The following is a 12,672-nucleotide window of genomic DNA, read 5'->3' as shown; positions in this document are numbered from 1 at the left end:
TGAGACATCCCAGATCAAACAACTCATCGCAAAATGAAGTTGTACCTTCGTTGTTGATGTACGGCTTTTTTGTTGGTCTCCCAATCGTTGCTGAATGGTCTGGGAGCTAATATCCAAGCTTAATTTACTTCTTATTTCCATTCCTGATGCAAAGATGCGTTTGGTCGAATACCATTTGATAATGCGGTCCATTTTGGGTGAAGTTATTCAAAGACGAACAGGACGCAAAGCCGTTTCAACAGTTTCTTTTGCCTTTTACGGGTTATTAAATGAGAAACTACTGATTTATCTATGCTATAAACTTCACTAATGTGTTTCTGAGAGTTTCCCTGAGTCGCTAGTTTCATTTCTATTTTGTTTTTAATCGCTAGAATAGATATTACGCGACATTGTTTCGTTTTGAATGTAACCGAGTGTATCGGGTGTTCAAAGGCAAAAAGAATACTAAAACTTCATAAACCTTGACAGATTTAGCAAGCTTACATGCCAATAGACTACTACTATGCAGAAATTCCACATGTGATGATCAATATTTTATTATTTTTGCTCCAAAATAGCCAGTTGCTTTTCTATGTCGCATGAAAAAACAATGTTTTTTTAAACCATCGTGCTAATGCGCTATTTAAAGAAAAATTAATAACTGAAATCGTCCTAAAATATCGTAAATAGGTACCCTTTTCAGTAGTTGAGTCGGAAATTGCACAGTTTGGTTGAAAACTAAAGTTTTGAACACTTTTTCATACACCTTGACTAAGTTGCTTAACTTATGTCCGACACTGTATATATATCTATCTATATTTATATTTAGAAATACATATGGTAACATTTGTTTTCAAAATATGTATTTCTTCTTATTTCAGTGAAGCAATGCATAAGCATGAAGGAGAAGCAAACAGTGATGTTGGCAGCTTCGACAGTGGAACAGAAAGTAAAGGTAAATAAAGCTTTTCATGTTTTTAATATGATATTATAACCCTGCATTTTTAAATGTTGGTATATAATACGAATTATATACTATAGAAAGGGATTGTTAAAAAACGAGTCTTGCATTGAATATTGGATTGGGTTGGTTACATATTTGGATTGGTTTGTGCAGTGATTGTGAAACCGAAGCTACCGGTACCTACCTCACAACAATAATTATACATATGTTTGATGCTTTATACCAATGGTATAGCAGATTATGATAGAATCAAATGTTCCTTTTCTTCGACGTGATTGTTCGGACATTTTTTTTAAATGTATTCGAATGGTGTATTGCTGCATAAGAGTGATATGTAACTGATTGATTTATTTGCCAAACATTATAGATTATCGAAATACTTTAGCATTGGGACTGTGCGATATGTATGTGATGTATTTCATTAAGTGCAGTATAAAATGCATTTTATTGAAATTGTTTACTGCGCCTATGTTATTCTTTATATATCTCGGTTTAGTGTGTATATCGAGTAACATGTTTAAAAACGTTGTATAATGCTTATTCATGGTTTTTTGCGTTTTTGATTTGAAAGATCATCTATCAGTGATCAAGTTCTTCCTTTGACAACGTTTTCGTTCCTGGTTCTTTATTCATGGACGTCATATCATCAGCAGTTTCATTTTCTTCCTCAGTATGGCATAGCTTACGGTGCTTGTGCACAAAGTAGTAACTGGGAAATTTACTACCGCATGTTTTGCAAGGATAGTACTGTACATTCATGTCGAGAGGCTTAACTTGCCTTCGCATTGTTAAACTGTTATCAAAACTGGACCGAGGAACCCGCCGACGGATATCTGTTACTTTAGGCAAACTCTCTGTTGATTCACTGCTGGATGATGTAGTTGCCGTTCCAATGGCCTGGGAGCTTAGCGGAATAAGATGTCTTTTTGCATGTTTCTGGTAGCAATAGTGGGACTTGAAGCTGTACTTACAGTACACACATGTGTAGGATCTACCTGTTAATGTATCGGAATGGCACGATGAAACGCCCTCTTCCTGATGATTGTTTTCATCCTTAAGATCCTCTGGCTCTGGCGGACGATGCTGATGAACGTGGGATGTTATTTTTTGCTTCGTTTTCGGTTGGCATCGAGGTTCTTGGTTGTGACACTCACTACCGGCGGTAGATATGGATGAACTTTTGTCCTGCATCACCTGGTAAAGATTTATACATATTATTTTAAAACAGCATGAAACGACTCTTTCTTTTGCAGCTTATTTCATTATGACTGTAAAATCTTCGGAGTTTTGATATAGTTTGAACGATATGTGATACGGCGTTGTTCAAATCGTGTATCTTAGCCAGTTTGGTTTCGATTGAAAATACAGAAGCAATAAATTACGGTTATAAAATTTTTCTAGAAAAATGCGCTATAAAACAACTAGAGTTGCGATACAATCCAGCAGATGGCTCTTCCTGAGAGATTTTTTTGCTCGAAAATATCTGATAAATCTGCTCGAATTTGGTTGATAAGCTCGAATTTCAGAACCCTGCCGACCACGAGAGGATTTCGTTCGTAATTTTAAAGAGCTTTTTGCAACTTTTTTCTTGGTTGTTTCCTAGTTTCTTCTTTTTCCCAGGAAGCTAATAGTTAGTGGCAAAAATATGCCAATATGAATAATGATTAGCAACATACCTGTTGGCGAAGCAATGTAGTATAACGTTGATCGTCTATCCTTTTTACACCAGCGTCCGAGAGACCGTCCTCTGAGTCGGCACTGCTTATGACGGCGATTCGGCTCGGTGTATTACTTTTGTTGCAATCGTACATAACATTTAGCACCCGTCGGAAGCGAACTGGTCCATCACAGCTGGCAATGTCAACGATAACTCCAGTTGCACTATTGTCGCGATCACCAGCTGTCTCCGGTATAACATTTGTCGATTTTTTGCGTTGCAATGGTGAAGGCTTCACAATAGCTGTAGTTTCATTGGTTGACTGCAAAGGGTGGTCAACTATCGTAAAATCGTCATTGCCAATTATAACGTTATTCTGGCGATTGGGAGATGTTTTTAAATATGTTGTTCCGCGTTCGAAAACCTGATTTTGCGTTGCAAAAAGATGTACATCTTCCATCGGTTTTGTTATAGGTGATTGAATCGGATCTAAATCGTCGTCACATTGCGTTACGCTAATAGGGCTTAGCGATGGCGACTTGCTATTTTCGGTTGTATTTCTCATGTCTGTGACATTTATGATCTGTTCAAGACTGCGAAACGGAGCACTAGGCATTAAACTGATTTGCGATGCCATTGGTGGTGCAATGAAAGTTAATCCCGCTGTTTTCGTTGCTTTGCTGGCAATCGGTCGAACCAGCTTTGGCCTATCCAGGGCATCAGTAAGCGAAGATAATGCTAACGTCTTTTGCTCGTAGCAATTTGAGTTGAGATGTGAATCTAAGGTGTATGGAACTAATGCGGGAACATGTGATGATGGACTGATCGTTGATGATGATAAGAAAGAACGACAAAGTTCGAGGGCACGCGGCATGTGAAGAAGATGGGTCGCTAGCAGAACACCGAAAATGTTACCTACGGTCAGCTCTAAACATCCCGTGTACATGTAGGCTAATAGTGGTGAAAATTGTTCTGCGGTTACATTGGGAAGATAGATGGTGGTGGCGTTGGGACTATTCGCTAGCCGGCAACTCAACATAGTATCCGTTCTGTCTATTAAACCACTTTGCAAACCTCTTCGGAGTGAATCAGTAGAAACAATAGAATTGTTGTTATCGACGGTTCGTAACGCAGCGCGAAAATAACCGCTGTGTATGGCTATGAGCGCAGCATGCGCTGCATATCGTGTTGGGCATAGTGGAGGTCCTAGTTCGAGGATCACATCAGGCGGTAATGTTGTAGTGTTAGGAGCGGCCCAATTTGCAAACATTGCTTCTATGAGACCACAATACAAACAATCGCAAACACGGCACTGTGCCACCCGTAGAAGAACGTATAAATCGAACAAATAATTATCACTAAACTACAGGTACAGCTTTCACAAGGGTCGCTGGAAAAATGTGTAATGAAATTAATCTTCCTACTACGTATCGTATCGAAACAAGCTTACACTATTCAATTTAGTATTAGTTAGTCGCTGCGATCCACTCTCCCTGACACTTGGTTATATATTGAGCATGCATGTTCCTGTCCGATTACGACAAACCCTCGAAGGAAGGATACGTGCCAAAGGAAATCGCGCGCGTCAACAAGCATTTTAGGGTGTCGCTCTTTGAGATTAGAGCGAGAGCAAATAAAGAAGGAAAGAAAGGAAGAGAAACTGAGAGCGATAGAAAGTGAACACGAGCTAGAGAGAGAAAGAAAAGGAGAGTAATAGAGATACAAAAGCAGAAGAGAAAGAGAGGGAGAGAGGCAGAGAGAAAAGAGAGAGAAAGAGAAAGAGAGATAGAGAGAGAGATAGAGAGAGATAGAGAGAGATAGAGAGAGATAGAGAGAGAGATAGAGAGTGATAGAGAGAAAGAGAACGAGAAGGACAGAGAGAGAGAAGAGAGAAAGAGAGAGAGAAAGAAAATACAAGCAAGAGCGGGAAGAAAGAGCAATAGACTACAGTATTTGGGAGATAAATTAATAAGAGATATTGATGGCACAGGCAATTAAGAAGTCCTTATAATGAAAATAGTTGACCGGCTACAGGGCGAGAGTTCAAAAAGATCAAAAAGTTTAAACCATCACTAGATATCACGAGCGAGTTCAAACTGGTATTATCGCTTTTGACGAATTTCGTAAAGACTGTTTTGGATAACAATTATATGCTTTAAAAAATTTGTTTCCCAAGCTTGTTTCACATATTGAAATTCAATTGTTTACTGTGAAGTTACAGCCAAAACGATTTTTGTTTGTGAAGGTATTCAAGTTTTTTAGGTTTTATTATATTTGCATTATTCTACTTTCTGCTCAAAATGTAACTAATCGTTTTTATATTCTTTTTTATGGTTAGTAATGTTTCTTATATATATGTATATATGTATAGCTATCGTATGGCGCCAAGTTGTTTTATGTTCTAACCTGTGCGCAGCATAGAACAATGATTGCTTCTGTTAGGCGAAAAAAATCGAATCAAGTTGAGAGTATTTGCTTAACCATTTCATCAATGATTTTTTTCTCTTACGATATGATATATGGCGATGGAAGACAGTGGATGCTGCCAAGCTGTGGCGAGAGAGGCAAAACGTTAGAGCATGAATTTTTGCAGTTCACAAAGTTTCTGGCGAAGAAAAGTATTGTATGAGTAATTGGGATTGTCGAATGCAACGCGCTGGTCGAAATCCTGCTTTCTTTTTATATTAAAAAAGGTTTATTCTGTATTGTTACCATACTGATGTTAAGCAGCTAATAGGATTCTTTATTATATAGTCGCTGATTGATATGTATTTTGATTTTTAATCCAGGGATGATTTCTGCAAGCACTTATTATGTATTTAAACACAAGCAAGTAGATTGAAGTTGTCTTTTCACCAATACTCGAGTTTGTCGAATGTCAACCTCGGGAATATTAAATAATGCCATGCCATCAATTTAACGTGTTGTGGGAAATATCCATGAACTAATTATTTTTGGACAATCAAGCAGCGATCGATTTGTTAACTAGTTTTTTATATTGAAACATGCAATAACAATGCTATTTGACTGTTTAGAGTGAAATTATGGGTTGAGATTCGTGCTTATTGCACACTCGTACAATTGGTGAATCCCTTGTCGCCACTGCCAGTATTTTTTTGTTTGAAATAATTGGGAAATCCGCCAGTTTAGTGGTGAATGAGTCGTCCATTTATGTTGTGTGTTTAAAAGGCACTTTTGCTAATGGTTTGCAAATATGCAAGCAAAGACGGTTGCAAATTACAAGGCTTTGGTCGCAGTAGAGGGTATGCTGTGGAAGGTGGCCATGGAAAATATGCTTAAATAAGCAATGGAGGGATCATACAGTCGCTATTTCCAAAATGGCAGTAAATGTTTGAGCTATATCTCGATGTTGCGCTCGAACCAGTAATTTCTTCTTTCTCGTTCGTTATCGGATAGTGGATGTGACGACCAGTTTATTTAAACGTAATGAACTAAACGTAGAAGAAAGTGGAGATGTGATAGTAATAGAAACAGCAAATTTGATTGTTTCCGTTGGAAATTGTGATTGTTAGAAAAGTTTGAAGAGTAGACAATGCAACATTTGTTGAATTGTCATTATATAAAGTTGTCGTAAAATTTGCGTGTGATATAACGTTAAAAATAATTTAAAGAAATATATTCGCTCTCTAAAATAAACTATCTGTAAATCTTTGGAAGTTGGTTACACAGGAACACATATATTTGATGGTTAATGGTTGAATCAGGGATTGAAGAATGAGGAATCGACCTCACTGATACTATTGTTCGATAATGTTTTTCCAGTTTCACATTATTCTTGACATATGCAGATAAACAAAATATGAGAATTCGTAAATGTTTGGGCACGCTATGGATATTTTTGTGTGTGTATGTATGTATGTGTCTAGGGAGGACGGTTGTGCTCTATGGACCTGTGGACAAAAGACAATTCTTCCATTTTTGTTTGAAATCTCTAGCTCTTCATATGCTTTTCATCTTCATCGTCGAGGGTGTATTTGTGAATATATTAAAAATTAATGCAATTATGTTAATTTGTAGACTCTATCCAAAGAATATTATTCGTTGATGATAGATAGCTTCAGTTCACGGTTGTTAGCTAGCAGCAGTATTGTATGAGAATGATGGTGGCATCCAAACGAGTGCTTCGAAATGGAAAAATAATTTTGATTTTAAACAGGCCTTTCGTTTTTTTGGGATTTGTCTCTTTTATAGTCCTATAATTCGCTAATACTGCGAAGAATTTAGCGATAATTGATAATTCAAATTGAAACTATATTGTATAATGGCGCAATTGTTGTGATACATCGGCAAAACTGCATCTATATCATACTGTATGCACGTCATAGTGTTTTACCAAAGAATGTAAGCTACGCAAAACAGCTCACCGCATGCATACACATTCCCCTTGGAATGGAAAATGGTTCAATTATTCATTTCCGCAATAACGATTGGAAATGGCGGATGAATAACATTCCGCCACCCCTGTCGTTACCAATCATTCCTTGTGGTGTTATATCCAGTCTTTGTAACATGAAATATCGGCACACCTGGAGAAAGTGCAATAAAACTATTATATAACTATAAAGACTTATGTATCACAAAAAAACACTAGAAATCATTTTAAATACCGGCGTTTAGTTCTGAAAATTTGTTGGACAGTTTAAACTTATGTTATTTAGATGGGGTCTTTGTTGTAAATAGCATTCCCGTTTTGTTATGTGCAGTATGTGTGCAATGCTACAATCGTGTTGTTCTACATTGCGTTATGGTTCAACAATCAATATGATGAGCACACGAAGGTGCATCTACAAAATATGCGCTAATCGATATTGATAGCATTAGGGAATTTCGGAGCTGAAATCAGATTGAATGGTATGGTAGGGCAGGTAGAGCATTGCTTTTGTGCATCTGCATACTGAGTATTGAATACTGAATTGTACAGTGTACAACTCCATAACGCATTTTCTGATTTACTGTCGAATGCGTGGGGTTGGTTATGATGTAATTAGCATTATAAGTATACATTGCGCACTCAGCAAAATGGCCAGATATTTATGAGGAGTCAATTTATTTTTCAGATAAATATCTACGCTTTTCCTATATTACCATTTTTTTTAAGTAACGAAATAAATTTTGCAATTTGATTTTGAAATTTAAAATTGTAGATTTTTCCGATTACATAGAATGTTGTTGTGGTATTAAAGCATGGAACAGTGAATATTTGGCCGCTTATTTTTAATCATTGTAGCGCGTCTAGTGGTCACTTTGCAATTCCGTTGACAGTGTTTTAATCATAGTAGTCGTTTATTTAGTGGGAACATTTATATCAAAATTGATCCACGCCTTGAAAAGTTATCGCCGATGGAACGCAAAAGATGAAAAAAAGTATGAACACTTATTATTAAAATTCGATTTTGTTGGAGATAAAACCGCGAAAGTCTTGAAATTTCCGAACTCAAGTCAAAATACCATATGTAAACGTTACTGGGGGACTTTACCTTGATTCTAGCAAAATAAAAAAGCCGAGAAGTGTAAAAAAGTGTAACGAATGCTCGATTCTGCAAACAAAAGTGAGTCGACAATCCTGGGATATCTCAGCGTGATTCCACTAAAAAAACTCAAGACAGTTGACATAACAGTTCGGCAACTATGTTTAAGAGCAATTTTTAGGTCGTATTATGCCGGAAAATACCAAAAAGGACCCTAGAGCACAGCTTGTTTGCCCAAATCCGTGCAGGGAATCTGTATGAACAAGTGATGATGGAATTCAAATCATGCATTTTGATGGGCGATGGAATACACGTAAAACTGCGTTTCGAAAAGCACCGGGCAAAACATTTGACTTTGCAAATCATAGAGGGAATGATTAGGAAGGGTTTGGTTTATTTACGGAAATAAATTTGCCGTAAGCTGATGATTTGGCATGGGATTTGACATTGTGGCGACAAATCAAATGTTTTCACCATCGGGGCAACGTTCATTCGAAATTTGTGCAAGATTATCACAAGGAAACTTAAAAAGAATATCAAAAATGTATAAAAACCAACTGAAATAAGGTTGATGTGCAACAAGAGGACAAATAATGTGACCTACAGTGCAAACAATTTATGGGTGATGTGAAAGTAAAAGTTAAAATAGTCATATTAAAAACTAATGAATAATTCGCATTAATATTTCTTATTAAAGGCAATAAGAACCTACAAAATGACATCTTTCTTTTCTTTTGGCTTTTGGCTTTTTGGCTAAGATATGACTTATTTAGGCGGCCAATATTAACTGTTCCATGCTTTAAGGGGGGGGGGGGGGGGGGGGGGGGGGGGGGGGGCTCGGTATTTTATTTTATTTCTTCGCATTTACTTTTTAAATTTTTTTAAGAGTGCTTATCCTTTCAAGAGTACTGTGTAAATTTTTTGGATCAATCGATGCAAAATTGTCGAAGATATTGTTTTTGAACATCCGCCTTTCATACAAGGCTCAATGCATCTCGCAACTTTGAATCACGTTACCCAAAACTAGCGTTTTCAAAGTCGGTGCCCATCGTAGCATGAAAACTACTGGATCGATCGATTTGAAATTTTGAACACATAATCTTTACACTATTTGCCAGCTAGCCCCGTCGAGTTTTTATAAAAATTAATGATACCTTTTTTTAAATATTTTTTTAAATTTAGTAAAGTGTCAGTTTTTGAGGCAATATCGAATCACTTTTTCAACTTCAAAAATCTGCCAAAAATCTAAATAAATAGAACCAAACATTCTTGAAAACTTGTTGTTTAATATGAGATTATTTTGAAAAAATTAAGTTGGATGGTTTCTTCACAAAAAATCGTCAAAAATAAGCCTTGTTATGGCCCGAAATAACCAAAGCCCCCTCTTAATGTAAGAAGTATGACCTTCTGTAATCTGTTATTATATTGAAGGGTGAAGGCAACGATGTGTGTATTTTTGAAAATATGAAAATATAGCACGCAACACTACAATTCGAATACTTCGTAAGGATCGCAAAGACGCGAATACTGTCGTTTACTGGCAATTCATGATGGGAACTATTTATATGCATGGAAACTATTTTATATTGCTTCTTTAATTACGTTACGTTTAAGCACGTAGTTTCAGCACCAGATTCTCCTTGAACGTACTATTTTGTTGTGCATGCATAAAAATAACGATACTAGCATACAGGTGACGTTTTGCTGCCTTTTATTTAAACATAACAAATTGGTATCAAAAGGTTTGATATATTTCCAGTATGACCGTCAATACAAAATTGATGCTGAAACGGATTGAAAGTATTTCTTTCTTTGATAACCTTTGGAGGCTCACAAATATTAACTCTACAAAATTATAAATTAGTCTTTTTAGACGTACGTTTTCAAAATTTAGTTTAAAGATAACATATTTATTAATGTATTTATGACAATCCAATTCATAAAGCGCCTGGTCTCTTGAAGCTGTCCTGGTCTTTTGAAGAATATGTTTCCACAGCACGCTATCGAATGTGTTCATCTTCCAGTGCGGCAGGCCTATTCTTCCCGAATCGATGTCGATCGAAGCCCGCATTGTGGCACAACAATGAGACTGTTAAACAACGAATATAACTGTGCGTTGTGTCAGGTTTCCTGCTCACATACAGGGCGCATACCATTGTCGGTGCTAAATCTTCATCATAAGTAGGTGAAGTTCTTGAGGGCATAAATTTTTTTTTCATGTATAAGTATGTCAATCCCATTTATAGTGTATTCAATAGCTTTTACGGCCGTTGATTGGACGGTGCAAGAAGGCTCCGATATGATAATTGAGAGTAAATAACAGACAGTTCGTTTGACAGACACATCTTGTAAATAAAAATAAGATGTTTGTTTGCGCACTACGCAAAATCTACCGATTAGATCATCACCAAACTTGGCACATACATAGGTTACTATCTCCCATTATATGATCTGGATTCCCCCTCCCCACTTTTCCCAGGATTCCTGTACAAAATTTTCTGCATCCGTTAATTATTCCGAAAGTTACTAAGCAAAGTTCTCCAAAAGTGGAAAAAAGTGCACCTTTGTTCTGGAACACGCGTTTACGCTTCGTGTAGCCATGGCAAATGAAACGAACCCAGCGAGAATTGATATAAAAGCGTATACACCTATTAAATCGGATTAAGCTAAATCATACAGCTCGTTCGTTCTTAGATATGTAAAAGAAATATTCATATAAAAGTTGAATGTTAATTATTATCAATAACTTGAATTTATAACCATTTAGTAATATTTTTTAAACATGAGTTTAAATTTTCTCAATCAAAACATTTGAGAGGTAGAATCAATTTGAATTATGGAAACTCAATTGGATTATTTTTATAATTTTATCGTAGCAACAGGACGTTTAAAATACGTGTTATACATGATTCTCTTGGCAAAATTATGAGTATGACCAAAATGTAATCGAGAGCATCACGATTTCTTGGTACTCAGTATTATCACAAACCCGCCAGAAAATCAACATTGGGGTTGCTGTTTACATTAATTTTCTAAGTTACTGCACACAAACACACACACACACACACACACACACACACACACACACACACACACACACACACACTTGAGTTTGCATTTTACTTTGCCCGCAAAATTTGAGTGGGAAAACAGCAATTTTGAAGTTGATCGTCGTCCGCGGTAGGAGTTATTCGCGCGCGATAATTAAATTGAATTAATTAAATAACGGAATAAACGGTAAAAAGAGCGGTAAGCGGTTTCATCTTTCGGCACTGTTTCCAGAATTTGATTAGACAAGACAGACAAGTCAACGCATTTCTCGGTAAAACTTTGAAACGCGGTTCGCTTGTCGCACGCTATTTGAGCTATCTCAGTTATCATTTCATACTTACGAGAGTCGTTCGTAAGCTTCCTCCATGCTGCGTTATGCTAGTTGTACGCTGGACCATATCCATTCTATTTTTTTTTTAGAAATTCTCCATTCAATGTAATCTATCCCTCAGACCTCGATAAAAAGGGGGCTCCTATACAACTCATCGGAAACTTGGTTTAAATAGACAGGTAGCTTTATGCAGAACAAAACCCCGACCGGATTTTCTTCTTCTTCTTCTTCTGTACAGTTATTTTATCTGTAGGCTCTTTACCAACTATTTGAAGTGTTATGGAGCATAGTTTTTGGAGTATAGACATTTTAGCCCAATTTTTCGAAAAAAGGGTGCGAAATAAAAATAGCACCACCTTATGTTAATTTCTTTGTGAGTCATCCCGCGAAAGGGCTCTGTTTCTCATGCGAAATCATCGATCGAATGACAATTAGCAAGAAATAGAACATTTTCGATTCATAAGAAGAGATGTATCATTCGTAATATGAATCGAGAATGAACTGTGATACGATGATCTTCGATGCTTGCAACCTTGCGCGTTTACATTGGCCTAATTTTTTCGAACATTAAAGTGCATTGATATTTTCCGGGAATCGTCTGGATTGTACTCACTTAAGTGATTTAGTAGTATAGATGTCCTTGAACCCGCCACTAGCCGTTACACTAATTGCATTGGGGCGAAATTCCCAAATCGCATACTTGTTGTGCAAAGTCAAACATACTACAATAGGCTCTTAAATGTCTTTTAATGCCACATTGAATATACTTCAGAGGAAATATGGAAGCATGAGTTTACATTTCATGGGACGACTAATGGTGGTTTAAGTTAAATAAAATCACACTGGTAGAATGTGATTGTCACTTATGCATTCCTTTCCTTACAAATGAAGGATTTTTTATCTATAATTCTAAAAACAAAGACTAAACAAAAATTGCCGCATCAAGCGCTCAATGTATGTTCAATGCAAAGTTTTTATTATTCATTAATTTATTACTACAGAGCAAAACAGATAAACATTCGTTTCCCACCATCTATTATCTTCGGGCAATAGGAAGTATGCCAGGCATGCTAGTAAATACACTGAGACAACTTTCTATAGCCGCATTCACATTTTTGGTGTATCTTCCATACCTTCCATTTCTGTTAGAATCATAACGAGAGAAAACCTCTCGTTTTTTCAACTGGTGATTTTTTTTTTA

The 12,672-nt window shown here is 36.6% G+C and overlaps 1 protein-coding gene across 6 annotated transcripts in view; it reads left to right on the top strand.

Moving 5' to 3' along the window:
- The window catches only part of LOC125954742 (uncharacterized), a 32,553-nt gene that overhangs the window by 8,447 nt on the left and 11,434 nt on the right, over positions 1-12,672 (top strand). For all 6 annotated transcript variants that reach the window (XM_049685274.1, XM_049685275.1, XM_049685271.1 and 3 more), the window contains one exon: positions 861-934. In XM_049685274.1, the coding sequence (XP_049541231.1) occupies positions 861-934 (74 nt within the window). The remainder of the gene's footprint in view (positions 1-860; positions 935-12,672) is intronic.

This window comes from Anopheles darlingi, chromosome 3 (assembly GCF_943734745.1).
Source record: "Anopheles darlingi chromosome 3, idAnoDarlMG_H_01, whole genome shotgun sequence".
Taxonomy (NCBI): domain Eukaryota; kingdom Metazoa; phylum Arthropoda; class Insecta; order Diptera; family Culicidae; genus Anopheles; species Anopheles darlingi.
This window is presented reverse-complemented; position numbering and strand designations above follow the sequence as displayed.